At 50.9% G+C, this 19,804-nt stretch overlaps 1 protein-coding gene across 1 annotated transcript in view; it reads left to right on the top strand.

Moving 5' to 3' along the window:
• Positions 1-7,038: 7,038 nt before the first annotated feature.
• Positions 7,039-19,804, top strand: part of LOC132658563 (myosin-16-like) — a 37,347-nt gene continuing 24,581 nt past the window's right edge. The window contains 11 exon segments of the mRNA XM_060405838.1: positions 7,039-7,790; positions 10,420-10,518; positions 10,521-10,570; positions 11,537-11,633; positions 13,765-13,828; positions 14,184-14,249; positions 14,252-14,278; positions 16,115-16,219; positions 16,962-17,014; positions 17,016-17,086; positions 17,943-18,288. Coding sequence (XP_060261821.1) covers positions 7,680-7,790; positions 10,420-10,518; positions 10,521-10,570; positions 11,537-11,633; positions 13,765-13,828; positions 14,184-14,249; positions 14,252-14,278; positions 16,115-16,219; positions 16,962-17,014; positions 17,016-17,086; positions 17,943-18,288 — 1,089 coding nt within the window. The 5' untranslated portion in view covers positions 7,039-7,679.

Genomic DNA, 19,804 nt, shown 5'->3' with positions numbered 1-19,804 from the left:
GCTTATCCATGCCCAAGGCCTTGTACGAGCCCACTCACGTCTTCTTCCTTGAGCGTAAGCCCCCTGCATGGTGCAATTACAGTTTTAAGAGGAAAACTCATTAGCCAGCTCTTCGATTTCTGCCCACCACCTTCATCCCTGGGCCAAGGTCATCAGTTTTCCCACAAGGGCAATGGAGGGAAGGCAAATGTCCTAGCAGCAGGGCATTCACTGACCCGGGAGCGTCCAGTCAAGCCCTGGAAGGGGAGGCCTGCTGAGCCCGCTGGAGCCCTGGAGGGCTTCTTTTCTTCTTTTTTAAGTTTTGCTGGCTCAGACCTGCTGGGCAGGTATAAAAGAGAAAGGCCAGCCTCTTCGGGGCACCCAATCTCTTCCAGTGTGTTCTCAGGTGAGTACCACAAAGGGGACTGGGGGAGGTGGGGAATGGGGAAGGGGTGCCGTGGAGAAGCCACCCAAGGAAAGGAGATATAACAATGAGAGATTCGCAAGGAGGAGCGGGGAGGAGGCATTTCTTGAGGGGCTGCAGAGTGGGCACATCACTCAATGCTCCCAGGGCTCTGGACCTAGGGGACAGGAGAGAGCTGCCTCGTTCCACAGCGAGACAGGAGCAGAGGGGCTTGAACCCGGATCAGCCCCACTGCACTGCACCATCCGGCTCCCACCAGGGGATGGAGGGGATGTTGGACTCAAGCTGGGTTCAATCCCTGCCACACACTTCCCACACACTGCAATGCATCACTCCTCCTCTTAAGACACTTTAAGTGTTTGCATCCCATGCACTGAATTTTTTCTCTATTTTGTGGTTTGTAGTTTTGAAAAATGGGTCTTGTTATCAAAGATGCCTGGGAAAAGCAGTTGTCTGGGAGGCAGGGAGCAGGAGTTGTTTAGATGCAGGGGGCCCTGGAAGACGCAGTCACAACCGAGCAGGAGGCTGGTGGCTCCTGAGAGGGGTGGTTTCTGGTGTCAGAGGCCTTCACGGCCCTCAAGGTTCCTGGTCCCAGGGATCTGTGTCCCAGGCCACCAGCCTAGGACAAGGGCCACCTGTGGTTTGTGGCAAAACCGCCATTAAAAAAAAAAATACAAGCAACTTAATTGGAATAAACAAAGGAGAATTTCTGGCCCCTCCTCCCCAATTAGGACGATTGAAAAGGAACCCAGCACAGAACCCAGCTCAGAGACAGGAGTAGTCTTCTGTTTTCAAGACAAATCTAATGCATTTTAAAAATCTGACCTTGTGGTTACTCGCATTTTCTTTTCATGTGGATTTTGGTCTCATCTCCCTGGTGACTTCCATCTATGTCAATCAGAACCACTAAAATGAGACTGCAGAAAGGCAGTGCGATTGTGCTGCCAGGGACAGCAAATGGCAAGAGGAAGTTTATGTCGAGACAGCGTATCTTCCAGAAGGGGGGTGGGGGACGCCCAGCGAGGCCGCTGAGCTGCCCAGGGTGACTGGCAGAGCCGAGAGCCTGGTCTCCTAGATGCTGGACGAAGACTGTCCAAAGCTACCGGGGACCTCCCAGCCCCACGCTCTCCACCAGAGATGGGACTCGGGGGGGATAGGGTAGGGTTCCTACCCTGGGCTTGGGGGTCTCCAGCAGGAGAACAATTGCACCATGATGTTCACCACCTGTACCCGAAATATACCGTTTCCTCCCCCTTTTGAACACAGGTGACAAATCACAGTCGTATTAGCAGTACCTGTGACTTTGTCAGCAATGGAAATCACCAATATTTTCATATATCACAGTTATTGCAGAGAGCTCAAAAGATTGTTAATTCTCGTGGCTGCTTTAAAACGAAAGTTACTAGACCTGCTGTTGTTGTAGCCACACATTCCGGGAAACAAACTCACTCAGAAGGACAATGCAGATAGTGGAGTGCAGTTTATTACACGGGCGGGCCCAAGGCAGAGTCTCCTCCTAGCCAAGGACCCCGACCAGTTTTTGTGAAAGCCTTATATACCCTAAGTGTATAAGGTTCCCTGAAACTAGCCTGAACAAAGGAAAAAGAGAGATACAATCAAAGTTAACCTGTGATCACATGCCTTAAGCCTAGGTAGTTAACAGTGGACAGTTATCAAGAGGCCTGCGGTCATACCCCAACAAGCATAATAGAATGTCTGAGTCTATTCGGTTCTGTCACACGAGCATATGCTCCTCGGCTTTTGTCTCGTCACAACAAAGATTTGGAGTGACGGACATTAAAGCCCCCTCGGTGTGTCACGGCTCTCGGGTCTTGGATAGACCGTGTTATAGCTCTCAGGTCTCGAAAGGACCGCGTTATAGCTCTTGGACAAATCAGTGTTACAGCTCTATTTTATTTAAAAGATAGCAGGAAAATGCATCTTCAAGGTGTGAGGGCGTGTCGATCCAAAGACATGATGAGAAGAGCGCCCCAATGCAGGTGGGGCGGTGGGGGGGGGCCAGAGAGAGAGCTGGCTTTGGCTCCTCTTTTTATATGTTTCTCTCTCCCTGGGCCTGTCCTATGTAAACCGGGCCAGCCAGGAGTGCTGTTTGTTTTACCTGAGGTCCTCACTCCGGTCCTCGGACCTTCTTTTGTTCTATTTTCCCAGGCTTTTCCCTTCCTTGTCTTTTAGCCATTGCCATTTTGGACTCCTTTCCCCATTCTACCTACCTAACAGTTACACAGATAATTAGGTATTCTGTAGACAATGGAGAGCCCTGGGGCTCTTCCTTCTGGGGGCCAGATTTTCCAGTGGGTACGTCATTTCCATAGATACTGGGCGTATAGCTCAAAGTCCACAGTCCTGTCCGAGATAGAGTCCTGCTTTCAAGATGGAGCCTGTTCTGTTTCCTCCTTCACTGTTAGACCGTGTTATCTGATACCTTCATAAAGAAGTGCATGTATTTCCGTATCATGCATGTTTAATACTGTGTTCATTACATTTCGATGTCATTTGTTTCCTTGGTGATCTTATTCATTTTATTACCTGAATTTAAAGTTTTGTCCAATGAGAGCACAGACATCAGCAGATAGACAAAGAGGTCAGTGGTCCACAAAGGCACAGGACCCCTGACACCCCTTCTCTCATTTTCATTTTCTGTGAAATGGACCAGCTTAAGGGCTGGAGAACTCAGGCTTCCGTTAGAACTCTCTTACCTGGACACCACACCGAGACGAGAAGTGGAGAAAGCGTCTGGCTTTGCCTCCATCACTTTCCTATCCCGGCTTGGCCTGTTTTGGAAAATCTGGCAGGGAGTGCTGGAGCTCCCCCAAGGATACCTCAGTGCAGTAGGGGTCCAGGAGCACCATCGTGAGAGCCTCCGTCTCCAGCTTAAAGGTGCAGGCTGTCCCCTCGGCTTGAGAACAGCACTTCCGGCAAAGGGGCTCAGAACCACCTGCTCCCCAAACCTTCAAGAAGGTCCTTCACCCTCAAGACAGACTGGGATGCCCCTGACTTCTATTTTTGCTACTGAAAGTCCCCAGTCCTCTGCCTTCCTGAGAGACTGTTTGCATTTGGAAACCAAGAGGCCCAGCCTTGACTCCAGGCTGGCCTCATCTTAAGAGAGATAATCACTGAGCCGGGGCAATTACTCAGCACCAGGGACTCACTTAGCATCTGGTAAAGCCTGTGGCCCTCTGCTCAGGTTAGTGTCTTTAAATGCACAAAACAAACTATGTAGGGTCACACAGGAAACCAGGGGTATTAAAATTCAGTTATCAAAATATTTTAAAAAATCAGTTTGTGATATAGCATTTCAAAGTGCTTTACTGTTAGTAGATTTAAATAATAACTTCTAACTGAGGGTCTCGTGAGACCCTCATTGCAAAGCCGAGATGAGTGTAAGTCATATTTAGAGATGCCTGCAGCCATGCTACCGTGAAAGGAGAATAGCTGTGATTTCTGTTGGGGATCGGCCTCAGTAGAGCAGGACTGTGGTGGCTTGTGGCCTCTGCTCAGACCTTACGGGAAAATGAAAACCAAATGGTAATTGTTTTCTCGTCCCATCGCATGGTTAAAAGTCCATGCTTTAACCTCCTTTGGTCTTTATCTTCTCCTCCATAACATCAAATGCCTGAACCCTACTTCACAGCCTCAGTGCGGGGGCATGTGGAACCACAGACGCAGAAGCGTTGTGTGGTGGCTGGGGGCACACAGCTCTGAGGAGTTATCAGTTTCTTTGTTATTCTCCGTGGTATGTGTGTGCTCAGTCACTCAGTCGTGTTGGACTCTTTGCAACCCAGTGGACGGTAGCCCACCAGGCTCCTCTGTTCGTGGGATTTTCCCAGCAAGAATACTGGAGTGGGTGGCCACTTCTACTCCAGGGGCTCTTCCTGACCCTTGCCTCTTGCATCTCCTGCATTGGCAGGTAGGTTCTTTACCACTAGCACCACCTGGGAAGCCATTATTCTTGGTTATTAAGACCTAACAGCACCAAGACAATGAGAGTGACGTGAGAGAAGCAGTCCCCGCCTGTACAACAGTCTTGGCAAACCATCCTCTTTTTGCTCCAGCACCCAGGGAAGCCCTGGCCCTCACTGCTGTTTCTTTCCTGCTCCCCCCTCAGCTGAGCCACGATGCCCCGTGCATACAAAGGTGAATGTGGGGCGAATGTGGAGCAGATGCCCTTCCTGGCACCTCCCGACAAGGGGAGGATCGAAGCCATGAACAAGCCCTGTGACATCAAGAGGTCCTGCTGGGTCAAGGATGAGACGGAGGGCTTCATCGCTGGGGAGAACCAGTCTGAACAGGGTGACCCAGTCACCGTGAACAAGCTGGGTGGGAAATGACCCTCAGGATGAAACTGAGCTTCAGGAGTGGTGGACCCCCAGGACTCAAGAGGCGGGATGGCAAGAAGAGCTGATGCGTCTGAGTCCCCTGTGCTGGGTTCAGTGCAGACTCAACAACACTCAACCTGTGGGGCCCTAAGCAACACACTTTCCCTCTCGGACCTTTGGTTTTCTTACAGTAGAGATTCCAGTGTAACGTGACATGAAAGAATTTGGTATGCTTTGTGAAACAGTGAATGTGTGGAAGAGATCGTAACGAGAGTTGCACGTGTGTGCGCGCTCAGTCGTGCCCGACTGACTCTGCAACCCCATGGACTGTAGCCCGCCAGGCTCCTCTGTCCATGGGATTCTCCAGGCAAGAGTACTGAGTGGGTTGCCATGTCTTCCTCCAGGGGATCCTCCTGGCCCAGAGATCAAACTTGCATCTCCTACAACTCCTGCATTGGCAGGCAGACTTTTTACCACTTAAGCCCCTTGGGAAGCCCATCCCGAGAGTTACTTATCTTTAAAGCCCCAGACAGCTCACGTGTGGAATCAATTTTCTGAGAGTGAGGAGGAGCATCCCAACAGGAGTGAGAAGGAGCATCCCATCCATCATGCGCTATGTGCCCATGCTGGTGTGAGGACTGTGAGACAGGACCTGGAATACCCTGGGCAACCCAGGTGAGCTCTCCAGTGTCGTGAGCTACAGATGGTGGCACCGAGCCCGTTGCTGCGCGGTGGTGCTGAGCTGGGGCTGCCATGTCCTGGCTTGTAAGGATCCACCCCTAAACATTCAGGGGCTTTGCAGGTGGCCGTTAAACCTTTGGCATCCTGGTGTCAGCCAGGGTGGAAATGACAAAAGGTGCAAACCATGGATTTTTCCCTGTATAGATGGTTTACTAGCACAGCTCTCTCTGTCAGTCCACAGTGTGTCCAGCTACAAGGACTGACTTCAGAGAGTGGCTAGAAATTTTGATTTAGGAGATCCCTCACCTGGGGCACACTCCTGGGGAGGCACTGGATATTTCGCTTAATCCTTTTAATAACCTTATGGTAGTAGGATGTATGAACCCTGTTTTGCAGAAGTTTAAAGAGATTGTAGGTAACTTGCCTACAGCCACAAAGACAGTGAATGATGAATTCAGATTCAAAGCTTGCTGGATTTGGACTCACAGAGAACAAACTTAGGGTTGCCAGGTACAAGAGTGGGGGGAAGAGATAGGGAGTTTGGGATCGACATGTACACTCTGCTGTGTTTAAAACAGATGACAAATACTATATAGCACAGGGAACTCTGCTCAACGTTACGTGGCAGCCTGGATGGGAGGGGAGTTTAGGGAAGAATGGATACATGTATATGTGTGGCTGAGTCCTTTTGCTGTCCACTTGAAACTATCACGATATTGTCAATTGGCTATACTCCAATATAAAATTAAAAGTTAAAAAAAATAAAACTGATAAATCTAGAAAAAAAAAAACAAAGCTTACTGTATCTGGCTCCAACATCCATGCCCCTTCTACAGCATCACCTCATCTTCCGCGTGGACTGCGGGGGGTGGGGAGTGCATGGGATCAGCGCTTTCAGGGATAAGGGTACAGAGACCTTCCATGATCAGAACTTGCAATATCTAAGCTTTACTCTGTGCCTTGCCCTTCTTTGAGAGGAGTAGCCACAGGAAAAACGAGGCTACAGCTGGGGTCCAGTGGGTTTGAATAGGAAAGTCAAGATTAACATGCAAGAGAAGCATCCTTCTCAGAAGGGCAGGGCACTGCAGTGTTGCCAGGAATGATGGATGATGAGAGCGAAGCTCCAGAGGCCCCAGTTTGGGTACAGTTTAAGGACAATACAACTTCTGGGAGCATCTGCGGTAGACACGCATATAGCAGGGTTTAGGACAGAACAGATCGACTCATCTGGCTCTTAATGATAAACCCACAGAACTCCATTTCTCTGTCGGGGCTGAAAGACAAGTGTTTGCCTGTGGGCGAGGCCCAGAGATTAGGAAACTACCAGAAATGGACCCTGAATGAAGTCTAGCTGGATTTACTGTGGGCGTGGTGACCATTATTGGGTGTATTTTCCAGAACTGTCAAGATTTCAAATTATCTGCCTGTTGAACTCATAAATTATCAAAAGTCCCAGAAATCCCAGTAGGTGTTTGAGCCTCACATCTCAGGCTTCAGGCAGCGGAAAGATATTTGTTTTCTTGATCACGTGTCTTGAGCTTTGGTCCCAGATGCTGCCACATAAGAGCTGGTGCTAGTTTTCATTTACAGAGGAAAAGATGGGGTGCAGAGCGGGGATGGGAATTTGTTGTATTATTTTTACCCTAAAATATATATGGCTCATCGTTGTTGTTTTTCTGTGTGGGGTTTTTTGGTCTTGTTTGCTAGCTTGCTTTCAATTTTATCCTTCAAGGTGGTTTAGTGGGAGCAGGGGAATGTCTTTTTTTTAATGGGATCGTTCACTGCTATTTAGAAACCACCACTAATTCTCAAGGCAGAGGGCAAGAGTCACATCTCTGCACAGGGTCCCTGGGATCAAAGAGCAAGTTCAGCTACCAGAATGGACTTGGCTGAAAAAGAAGCACTGGTCAGAGATGGTCCGAATATAGGGAGGGAACATCAAGGTCTTTTCACTTGATGCCACTTCAGTCCATATAATCCTCCCAGCAACCAGCCAAGGAAGCCACCGTCGTCCCTACTTCAGAGGGGAGACACCTAGAGCTCAGAGGGCCGTGGATGTTCCGCCCCGTCCCAAGTCGATGGGACGTGGCTGCACCGGGAGTTGGACCCACTGATCCAGTTTTTTTCTTGACGCGAGAGAGCGGGTGGTACTCTGCCCGATGCTGCCATGGGGTTGAGACAGTACTGTGTCCTGATGCGTGTGCTGTGTTTTGACCCTCAGATGTTCATCGTGAAGAAACCTGACATCCAGCAGATAGATGAACCCTCCCAAATTCTACCAAGCCAGTGACGTGTCGGACATGACCTTCCTGAACGAGGCCAGCTTCCTGGACTATCTGCGTCAATGCTACGTCAACACGAGGATCTGTGTAAGTGTCAGGGCCAGGGGGTACGGAGGGGGTGGCTGCAGTTTGGCCCCTCTCCTCCCCAACAACCCATGCGTGTTATGTCTGGGACAAAGGCAGAGGGACCGTGCTTTTGACGGATCAGAACTTCCACCTCGAGGCTTTGGCATCTCAGTGATGGTACGATCTCTGTGCGCAGCTGACACACCCTGTGCTGAGGCTGTCATCCAGAAGTGCTCCTCCTGACCCCATCCCAGCAAACCCTCCAATCAAATCATTTCCCCCAGTGACGTCATACGGCTTCATTAAATGTCTTTCCCTGTCCGCCCATCCATCCTCCATCCATCCATTCACCTCTCCTTTCCCACCATTCTTCCATCTTTCATTTCTCCCTTCCTTCTATCCATCCATCCAACCATTCATTCATTCAACAAGTACTTTGCTAGGATCAGCACAGTGAGTTACCATCGGTCCCTTAACCGTCTTAGAAATCCTAAGACTCCCCAAAGGTGCTAGAGGGTAAACTCAAAATTGGGATATAAGGAAGTTTATGTGTCTGCCTCTCTAGATGTCTTTACTAGAAAGGAAAGAGGCAATCTGGTAGGACTGGGTGAGCTGGGGCCCCACTTCAAGGTCAGGGGACTCCCCTTCCCTGGTTTTGGCGACAGTCAAGAGAGGTGCCGCTTGCTTCTTCCCCTTGCCCTATTTCAATACTGTTTCAGTTCCAGATTCAGAACTTCGGCAGCACCAGAGCTACAGGTGGTGCTGGAGGATCTCTGGAAAGCTCTTGGGGTCATTCACTGGGGCCACAGGCTGGTGGGGCATCACTGGATTTCACTCTGGGAAGAGCCACATCTGCAGCCTGGCTGAGCCTTGAGCTTGGGGGGCGGGGGGAAATGTCTGTGTGGGTTCAAGGCCAAGCTCAGGGCCTGGGCTTGCTCAGAGCCCCCCTGAAGCTGAGCCCTTGCTCCCAAGGGTGGCCACACCACGACTCTGAGCTAAGGGACTTCAGGCTCTGTGGAGAGTGGCCTGAGGGACCAGGGCAGGAGTCTCCTCTTAAATCCAAACACCTCGGTTGAACCACTGAAAACCTGGGGTAGGCAGGGCAGCTGCCCTCTCGTGTCCCTCCTGCAAGGGTGGTGGGGGACCTCTCCTTTTCATTCTGGCCCAAATAGGGACAGAACTCGCTTCTGGTCTGCTCTCTCTGCCCCACCCCAACCCCCAAGACAGGGCTGGAGGGAAAGAGCGTCTCAGTGGCTGGATCCTGGATGAGACACAGTGTGTCATCCTCTTGCATCTTTATGTGGGTTCTCTGCCTCTTCTCTGCGCTCCTCTTTCTTTGGGTTGCTTTCTATTTAATAAGGTTCCTTTTTAAAATGCAATATAATGCAGCTCTGCTAAGGAGAAGCTGGGGGTGTGTATCCCCACTTGGACCAAAATGGAAACTTTTTGAGTTGACATGAAAAGAGGCAGAGAGTGGAGGCACAAGAGGTCAGTGTGAATGTCCACCGGGAGAAGCTTGGGACCCATGGATTTGGCCATTTTCTGCCCTCAAATAATTTCTTTCACTACTTCATTGGTTTTTCTGATTTCTTTTTTTTAAATGGGATGATTTCCTGAAAAAATTGCCATAGCGTAAAAGAGTATGTTCTTAAGAGTAGACCAGTCCCTGTTGCCCACCAGCTGGTGGATTGTGTCCACGAAGTAAGAACTCCATGAACTGTCATGGAAAACCTCCCCCATAAAGTAAATCCAAAAATCAAGATATAAAAGAGTATCATGTATCATTTCTATGCGAAATCTAAAATACGACAGAAATGAACATGTCTACAAAACAGAAAGCAACTCATAGACATAGAGAACAGACTTGTAGTTGCCAAAGGGGATGGGTACGGGGTGGGACAGGGAAGGAGCAGGACTTGAGGATTAGCACATGCAAGCTATTATCTATGGGATGGGTGAACAACACGTTTCTACTGGAAGGTATAGATAACTATGTTCAATATTCTGTGATAACCATAACGGAAAAGATGATGGAAAAGAATATATCTGTATAACTGAATCACTTTGCCGTACAGCAGAAATGAACACCACATTGTAAATCAACCATACTTCAAAAAAATTTTTTTCCGTTAAAAAAATAATCAGTATCGTAGAAAACAATTGTTTGCTTTAACAACAAGGTGAGGGGACAAGAACGTCTCTCTGGGTTTGTTTGTATACTATGAGAAAGGGATATTAGAAACCAACACAGTGCTTCCTTCTGGGAGGAAGAGGCGGGCGCTGAGCAGCTGGGGGACTTTTTGCTGCATATTTGTCCACAGAAATGATTATGTTATCAAGTCAGATACTGGGGTTGGCCAAAAAGATCGTTCTGGTTTTTCCATAGAATGTTACCAAAAAACCCTAATGAAATTTCGGCCAACCCAATAATTAAACCAAAAGAAAATGAAACAGATACATATTAAAGAGAAGCCTGGTTTTACCTACTGGATAAAGACTCAGACATAGATTCTGGCCTCAGAGAGAGCATCACAGAATCCTTCCAGGCTGGCAGGATGCTCCAGCCAGGATACTCGGTGACGGGCTAGGGTCCAGAGGAAGAGGGTGTCGGGAGAAGGGCCAGCTAATCCTCTTCCTTTCCTCCCACCAGACCTACTCGGGCTTGTTCCGCATGACACTCGGCCCCTACCGGTGGCTGCCCATCCACGGGGCCCGCGTGGCCAACATGTACAAAGGCAAGAAGTGTGCATGGAGATGTCACCCCACCTCTTCTCCATCTCAGACAGCACCCACCACAACAGGCTCATGGGTGCATGTGGGGTTGGAGGTGGGAGGGGGCGCCGGCAGAGTCATGGCAGGGCTAGAAAAAGCCCTTTGCCGCCGGGGCTCCAAATGCATAAGACCCCCGTGCTACCCAGTCCCAGCCTTGATCCCTCGTCACCCACTGAAAATTTTTTTTTTTAATATTGCTCGGTGAGTGCACTTGCTAAGTACCAACCCTACCTCACATCCCGTCTCATTTAAGCATCACAAAAACATGGGATAACAAGCTAAATAGTGTCCAGAGCTCAAGTCAACCCTTAACCATTCCCTACGCCATCTTCGCCGTACAGTACAAAGTGATTTTTACTAATGTTACTCTTTATCTTTATGTTGCTTATAACTAGGCAGTTTTCTGGGATGGGGCTGGTAAATTCTTGGGCCCTTCGGCAAGGATGTGGGCTGCAGCAGCAGACATGTAGCCTCAGACCTGACAGGATCGTAGCTCTTCTTCGTCTGCGGGCCACTGCAACAACGCTGCAAGCCGGGCAGAATGCAGGGAGATGCAGGCGGCATGGCTAGGGTGACGCTGAATGTTGAGTTTCTAAGTGTTTTCTAATTACATCTTCCTGTTGACAGGTCCCTCCCTACAGAGCGTGAAAATCAGTCTATGCTAATCACAAAAGTGTCCCTCCTGCCTCTCAGTCTATAGACATGTAATTAGGTCTGTGCCTTACACATGTAATTAAGCCTTCTTATAATTAATTGGGGGGACTTTGTATGGAAATCTGCAGGCTGTGAACGAGTGGGCTTAGCAGGGTAAGGCTGCGTCTGCTGAACTGAGTCAGGGTGAGGGGTTTCGGGGCCCAAGTCCCCTCCTGCCCCACCCTGTCTTCCCCGATGGCTGGGATGTGAAGATGCCCGGCCTGGACCTCTCATCACTTCGCCTCTCTGCAGACACTCCCCTCTCTGCCTTTCACTTATCTGCTCCCGCTCCCCTCCTGCAGTGGAGAATCTGGTGCCGGCAAGACCGAGAACACGAAGAAAGTCATCCAGCACTTTGGCGACATCGGAGGAACTGACAAGCAGTCCTCGGATTGGAAGGTAGGGCCGTAGGGGACACTTGGGGCCTCTGGGTCCACACAGCAGAGCCCTGTGACCCTCACAGCTGCTCTCTAGGTTAGGGCCACTTTACAGATGAGGAGATGGTAGCTGAGAGATAAGCGACTTGGGCAGAGTCCCATAGAGAGAAGGTGGCTGCAGACCCGGATCTGACCCATTGGACGGACTCTGATACCCCAAGCCACGTCTGCCCTTAGAAGTGCTGTGCCAGAGCCCCTTGCGCTTGGCAGGGGAGAGAGGGGACCGCCAGATCCTGGTTAAGCTGCTTCTGCAGGCCCTGGCAGCCCCATGGCTCAGGGAGCACTAGCTGGGCCAGTGACAACTGTAAAAAGCCAACAGAGGGGAAAGGAAGACTTTGGAGGAGCACCAGGGGTGCCCAGGGAAGGGTTTCAAGGTTCACATAGGAGTCTCTCCACCAAGAGCAAAGGAAAGAAAGAGCAGCTAAGAATCAAAGCCTGTCATCTGGCAGGGGGGCTCCGGCAGGGGCTGCAGGGGGACAGTCCTCAGTGGCCCTCCTCCCAGGTCCCCTCCAGTCCCACTCTCCCCGCCTCCCCAAGGCCGTGCCCCTCCTGGGTTCCTGGCACATACACCACTGTCATTTGAAAGCCCTGGCTTCCCAGGCAGCAGCCGACAGGCCAGCCCACCTTGTGTTTCTCTCTGGGCCAGGGGTCCCCGGAGGATCCAATCATCCAGGCAACCCTGTGCTGGAGGCACCAGAAACAATAGCTCCTCCTGCTTTGTCAGTGTGACGGCGGCAGGGGTGGCCCCAGGGTGGCGGGACAGGCTTTACCACCTCTCCCCAAGCGAGGAGATCAGGGCTGACTAACCCTCACCAATGGGATGACCCAAGTCCCAGCATCTCCTTCCCAGAGATTGTATCCATCAGGAACTTCCCTGGCGGTCCAGAGGTTAAGATGCCACACTGCCAATGCAGGGGACATAGGATCACTCTCTGGTCGGGGAGCTAAGAAGCCCCACAAGTCATGTGGCATGGCCCCCAAATATTAATAAATAAAATGGTTCATAATAAATAATGCTTTAAAAAACAAACAAAAATAGTCCAGTTCAGTATTTAAATCCAGGGGCTTGAGCGCAGAGAAGTGGGCACACAGTGATGGAAGGATCAAGAAGACAAAACAGGAACCCAGAGATCACAGTGGCTGGAGGCTGAACCCCCAATCCACCCAGGGGCCCCAGCGCTGGCGGGATGCGAGAAAGGCGCTGTCCCCAGGGCCCTGGTGGCCCTGAAGCCTTTCTGGTGGGAGCTGGGTCATGGATGGAGCTCAGTAGATCTGCTGCGCCTTTCCCTGCTGACCCCGTATCTCCTGCTGGAGCCTCTCACTGCCTGGGGAAGAGAGCTGGGCAGGGAGGCGGTGAGGATAAAAGGTGGTGGAGATACCGAGACTCCTGTTCCAGGAGAGTTTGTCCTTGACTGATCCGACGTCTCTCCATAAGGAGACATGGTACAGCGCCCTCTATGTGTCAGTCAGCTCAGTTGCTCAGTTGTATCTGACTCTGTGACCCCATGGACTGCAGCACGTCAGGCCTCCCTGTCCATTGCCAACCCCTGGAGCTTACTCCAACTCGTGCCCATTGAGTCGGTGATGCCAACCAACCATCTCATCCTCTGTCGTCCCCTTTCTCCTCCTGCCTTCAATCTTACCCAGTGTCAGAGTCTTTTCTAATGGGTCAGTTCTTCGCATCAGGTGGCCAAAGTGTTAGAGTTTCAGCTCAGCATCAGTCCTTTCAGTGAATATTCAGGACTGACAACTCCCACCACGTCTGCCTAGGGTGGAATTCCAGAGAGTTCTAGCCTCTCCTGCAGGGCAGCCCTCTGCTCCATTAGATGCCCCAAAATTGCAGGCTACCCCCAGACCCTAGGTTTAGCTCCAAGACCTGTCCACTTCCTTCCCTGCCTGTCCAAGTGGGAAATCCACAACTCCGCATACACCACCTCTGGCCCGGCCACCTTCCTGCAGTGCCCTTATAATTCGGAATGGGGCAGGGCGGGAAGGGCAGGGAGGGTCAATGAGTGACTGCAGCCAGTGAGTGACCGGGTGGCAAGCTTGGTCTGGAGTGCCATACATGCTCCCACATGACCCTCCCCGCCCAGGGCAAGTTCATCCAGATCCACTTTGGAACTACGGGCAAGCTGGCAGGAGCTGACGTCGAGAGCTGTGAGTCAGGCTTTTTTCAGAGGGTTCTTGGGGGCAGGACCAGCTACCATTATGGGGTGCAGCGCACAGTGAAAGCAAGGGCCCCTTGTTCCAAAAGTCCTGAGAATTTCTAAACAGCAGCTGAGGGACTCAAGCGCGGGCCCCTGCTGAGCACAGCCTGGATCACAGGCAGGAGGTCAGCCCTACTCCCAGGCCCCCCCACCTCAGGAGCCAGCCCCCTGCCCTTCCCATGGGTCTAGGGGAGAGGGAAGAGGACCCATGCCTGGACATGGCACTGGGCTTTATGGGGAGGGGAGCCCTGCCCGCCACGGAGAATGGGCTGAACTCATGGGCACATTGGCTTCTTCTTTTCCAGAGCTCTTGGGGAAATCTCGTATCATCTCACAGCAAGCAGACGAGAGGAGCTACCAGATTTTCTACCACATTCTAACAGGAAGCCCGAGCTTGTCGGTAAAGATCTTCACGTCTCTCTCATTGTCTCTTAACTGCTTTTCCACTGTTTCCAACAATGAAAGAATTTCCTGTGCGTGGAGGGGTTCTGTGGTTCTACACAAATCTGTTTAGTTGAGAATTATGTGAAGAGGTTACAGGGAAGTTTCTCAAAGTTCTACTCACACCCACCTTCACAATAGCCTAAGAGGCTTCACACCATTGCTGGCCCATTTCACAGATGGGGCTTTGAGATGCCATGGTTGAGATACAGACCTAGGGTCTAGGATTTTAGATCCACCTGCCTTCTCCCCTGATTCCTTGTCTGGGTTTCCCAAGTGACTCAGTGGTAAAGAATCTGCCTGCCAATTCAGGAGACACAGAAAACGCAAGTTCAATCCCTGGGTTGGGAAGACTCCCTGAAAAAGCAAATGGCCAGCCCACAGTCTTTTTGCCTGGAAAATCCCATGGACAGAGGAGCCTGACAGGCTACAGTCGATGGGGTCGCAAAGAGTCAAACACGATTGAGCAACTGAGCACGCATGCACGCCGTCCATATCTTGGTCAGACAGCAGCAGAGAGGTCAGCCCGGGACCACTGCGTATGGACATAGTCCTGTGCACAGTTCAGCAAGCAGACTGCATTCACGCCTTCAGTTGGATGCCCTTGTGCAGGCAACAACCTACTCAACTGTCCATGGCAGACCTGCTCAGAATCTAAGGTCCAGAGAGAGATGAAGACTCAGTCTTCCACATACACACCTCTTTTCCCAGCCAGAGACAAGGGCATTGAATACCACCCCTACCCACATACATGGGTTTTATTTGTGTTGGAAACAGTGTACTTTTTAATTAATATATGCCATTTTGAAATTGGAAGGTGTCACATAAAAACCGAACTTCTGGTTTCTCTGGAATAGCAGGACATCCAGTAGGCATGGCCTTCCCTGGCACGTGGCACGAGTCAGGGAAGTTAAGTGGTGGTGGGCCCTGCGGATGGAGCGCAAGCTCTCCTGTTTACCACACTCCCCACCAAGCCCTACTGCCTTCCTGACCCTGGCGCAGAGTGGCAGGCACCGCTCACCTTCCTTCTCGGGCGGTAGTTTTTCTCAACAGTAGAGAGAAAAAGAAAGGACAGTATGTCTTGCACCCATGTCTGTTCCAAAAGTGAAAAAAAAAACAGAACAAGACGGGCACACATTTGAAGAAAAATAGAAGCGAGTGCATTTCTTCGTAAAAGTGACAACATCCCAGGCACACTATATGTAAGTGATTATCACTGCCTGCTGCAGTCTTTGGGTTACCTTCTGCCTTTGAGCATGACCTGCTCTTTACAGGAGAGAGAATGGAGAAAGATATGCATTCATTTATTCCAGAAAACATCTACTAGTTATCTACTAGGTGCCAGGTCTTGGACCAAATGACAAAGGGCACAACCACATTCCTGAGACCCTCCTGTCACTCCAAAGTTCCTCACGTGCCTCAGTCAAGCCCCTCGATGAGTCCAGATGACCTTAAGGGGCACGGAGCACGTTGTATTCAGCTCTGTAACCGCCACAATGACACCATCACACCTGGCACAGGGGAGGCATTTAGAGATACAGGTTAAAAATGAAAACGAAGGGACTTCTCTGGCATTCCAGTGGGTAAGACTTCGCCTCCCAGTGCAGGGGGTGTGAGTTTGATCCCTGGTCAAGGAGCTAAGATCTTGTATGCCTCAGGGTCAAAAAGCCAAACCAAACAGAAGCAATATCGTGACACATTCAACAAAGGACTGAAAACTGGTCCACATCAAAAAAATTAGAACTAAAAAGAAGGAAACCACACGTCACCAGCCCGCTAACCTGCTTTCTTGCAGAAAGCCTGCTGCTGGTCCCCAATCCGAAGGAGTACCACCGGGTGAGCTAGGGCGTCACTGTGGTGCGGAGCATGGACGATGGGCAGGAGCTGCAGACGTGAGTGGGTGGGCATAGCCAGCGAAAGACGGGGAAACTCTGGGGCCCTGCAGGCACTGCCATCTGAACTGGGTGGGGCAGGGTCAGAGGGGACACGCAGAGTTGCCAGGCAGCAGCCTGGATTCTCCCGTGGAGATTGCTGGGGTTGCAGCCGCTGTTTTCCCCAAGCCTGTCGCAGAGAGCAGCGTTTCTCTCTGCAGAGTTGAATGGTTAACTCGACAGGAACTGGCGGGGCGGTCTACTCCACGTTTCTCCTCCTCCCCAGCCCAGCGAGACGTCACCTTCTAGTCCTGCCAGTTCCCACGGCACCTCTCTCCTCCTCTGTGATGCCAAGCACCTGGGGCTTCCTTTAGAATACTGTGTAACTCTCTCTTTTTTGACAAAAGAATCAAATCCTGATGCATCTTTGCCTTCCCCTTCTCTCAGGACCCAGCAAGAAGCCTATACAGTGATAATGGTGGGGATTAATACACTATTTCCCGTTTGTTCCTATCACTCTGGTTTATCTTTATGACCACCTACAGGCCCCATTTTGCAGATGACTACACTGAGGCCAGAAGGTTAAATGAATACAAGGACTGCCTTGCACAGCATCTGGCCTGGGCTCCTTGGAGGAAAGGCTCGCCCTGGCCAGGGTCTGTCTGGCCCATTGGTGCCACCTCATGGGGGCCTCCAATCTGAGGAACAGGAAGCCAGGAGCTCCTTGGTGTTGCTCCCTGCTCCCCCCCCCCCCGGGGGCATTGCAGGAAGCCTTTGATGAGCTGGGTCTCAGGGCCGAGAAGATCGGCGTGCATAAGCTGACTGGGGGGCATCACGCACTTCGGCAAGTTCAGGCAGAAGGCCAGAGAGGAGCAGGCCGAGGTGGGCACCACAGAGGATAGGCGCAGGGCGGGGGCTGTGCAGGGAGGGGGTGGCCAGCAGCGGGGGCAGGGGAGGCTTGGGACTCTCCAGGGCTTCCTGCGCGTGTCAGAGGCCCTCGGTAAACTAAAGGATGCTCCTTTAACACCAGATGTCAAGAGCCACGAAAGGCAGGACAGAGTCAGAGGCATAATTTTGGTTTCTCTATCATTTTGCTGCTTGACCTTGAGCGAGCGAGTGTGGAAACTGTTATCAGACTTCTGTTTTCTTTCTTTCCCCGATATTCCTAAAGTTTTTAAATCAAAATACAGGTGATGTACAGTATTATATAAGTGCACACTATAGCGATTCACAATTTTTACACATCATACTCCGTTTATAGTTATTCTGAAATATTGCCTATGTTTTTTCTGTGCTGTACAGTAGATCCTTGTAGCTTATTTTATACCTAACAGTTTGTTCCTCTTACTCCGCTACTCCCTCTTGCCCCTACCCCCTTCTCTCTCCACACTGGTCGCCACTAGTTTCTTCTCTGGATCTGCGAGTCTGCTTCTTTTAGGTTATACTCACTAGTTTGATATATTAGATTTCACATACAAGTGGTCTTTAGCTGTCTGACTTATTTCACAGACCATAATGACCTTCCAGTCTTCCCACACGGCTGCAGATGGCAAATTTTCGTTCTTTTTCATGGCTGCATAGTATTCCATTGTGTATCTCTGGCGCAGCTTCAGACCCCAGTTTTCTCGATGGCAGCGTGGGCAGTCTCCCCCTCTCTCCCCATAACCCCTTCTCTAAACACAATAGACAGGGGCTGGGGTTCTCCAGGGCAGGGCACCATCTTTCACTCCCCTGCTTTTTCTTTCCCTGCTCAGTGGCCAACAAAGTTGCCCACCTCATGGGTCTCAACTTCAGGGAGCTCCGGAAGGGCATCACCAGGCTGCAGGTCAAAGTAAGTGACGAGTTTGTGCAGAAGGGCCAGAACATGGACCAATGCCAGAACTCCATCGGGGCCCTGGGCAAGACCATGTACAACAAGATGTTCAAATGGCTGGTGGTCAGGATCAACAAGACCTCGGATGCCAAGATGCAGAGGGAGTTCTTCAGTGGGATGCTAGATGCTGCCGGCTTCGAGATCTTTGAGGGGTATCTGGCCTCACTCTGCCATAGCCACCCTCCTTTGATAAGAGCCTTTTCACCAAGCTTCTTTCGCTTCTCACCTTCGACCTAGGGCCAGCCAGTCTCGGTCTGCTCCTGGTTCTCCGGCTTCTGGCTTCCAGAAGTTTCCATCTTCATGTATTGGCGCCAAGTCACAACAGGTAGAATGAGTGGTGTGCTGGCTGGAGCTGGCCTGTCCCAGCTCACCAGAGCTGACTGGGGGAATTTTCAGGAATTCTGAGAGCTGGTCGACACCCTGTTGATAACATGTCCATGGTGCATTTACATGGCCAATACTACAAACCAGGAGCTGTTTTTTGAGAGAGAGAGCTGATTTATCAGCACAGCACTGGTGGTCCCTGTTTCTTGCCCAGACAAATGAGACTCAGGTCTCATCACAAGATGAGTGTTGTGGATGAGGAAAATTTTGCCTTCATGATTATGAGTCAGGAGACCCGGTTCTGTGCTCGGGTTGGCCACCAACCAGCTATGTGGCCTTTGGACAGTGGCTACCCCTCTCTGAGCCTCAGCTGTCTCAACTCTAAAATGAGCCAGCCAGAGGTGATGACCTCTAAGGTTCACTCCAGCTCTGCTTTCCTATTATTCCAGGACTTCTGTTAGCCACAGCTGGGGTTTTAAAAAATAATTTAGCCCCATTTCTATCGGGCTTCCCTAGTGGCTCAGCTGGTAAAGAATTCACTGGTGATGCAGGAGACGCCCAGGAAATGCTCTTCCTGGGTCAGGAAGAGCACCTGGGAAGGGATAGGCTACCCACTCCAGGATTCTTGGGCTTCCTGGTGGCTCAGCTGGTAAAGAATCTGCCTGCAATGTGGAAGACGTGGGTTCGATCCCTGGGTTGGGAAGATCCCCTGGAGAAGGGAAAGGCTACCCACTCCAGTATTCTGGCCTGGAGAATTCCACGGTCTGTATAGTCCTTGGGGTTGCAAAGAGTCAGATGCAACCCAGTGACTTTCACTTTCACTTTCACTTTCTCTCGGGATCTAGAAGGCTAATTTGGCTGCTGTCTACAATAGAATCATTTAATTCCATAGGTGGAAAGGGCCTTAGACAGAGTCTCAAACTGTGTTGCCTGGAGTCCTGGGCAGCTGCCAATGGCCAGCCGGGTGGGGCTGGAAAGGGAGGAAAGCGCCTGCACCAACAGCGGGGTGTGTGCAGTAGACAAACCGGGCTGGACTCCCAGCTCCGCCACTTCCGGGTCCCCATCTTTAATGGGGTCACCGATCATTCTTGCAGATACAGCTTAGCCAGCGTCTGACACACGCACATGCTCAATGCAGGTGACTCTGTAATCACAACGGCCCCTCTCCTCTGACCCATTTTTCATAAGAGCCTTCCATGTGGGCTTTCATTCAGAGCAAGCAGTCTCTGGTTTAAAAAATAAATGAATAAAAAGGCTTGCAAATCCCTCAGTTATCATCAAGGAAGCCAGGGGACTTCAATGGGAGGCTCTCCTCCCTGGAAAAGTCACCAAAAACAGGCTGTGGGGACTTCCCTGTGGTCCAGTACGCTCTGTGAGATGGTCTAGTTAAGACTCTGTATTCTGTCACAGAACCCAA

Source organism: Ovis aries, chromosome 24 (assembly GCF_016772045.2).
Source record: "Ovis aries strain OAR_USU_Benz2616 breed Rambouillet chromosome 24, ARS-UI_Ramb_v3.0, whole genome shotgun sequence".
NCBI lineage: Eukaryota > Metazoa > Chordata > Mammalia > Artiodactyla > Bovidae > Ovis > Ovis aries.
The sequence above is the reverse complement of the archived record's forward strand: the minus strand, read 5'-3'. Positions and strand labels throughout refer to the sequence as shown.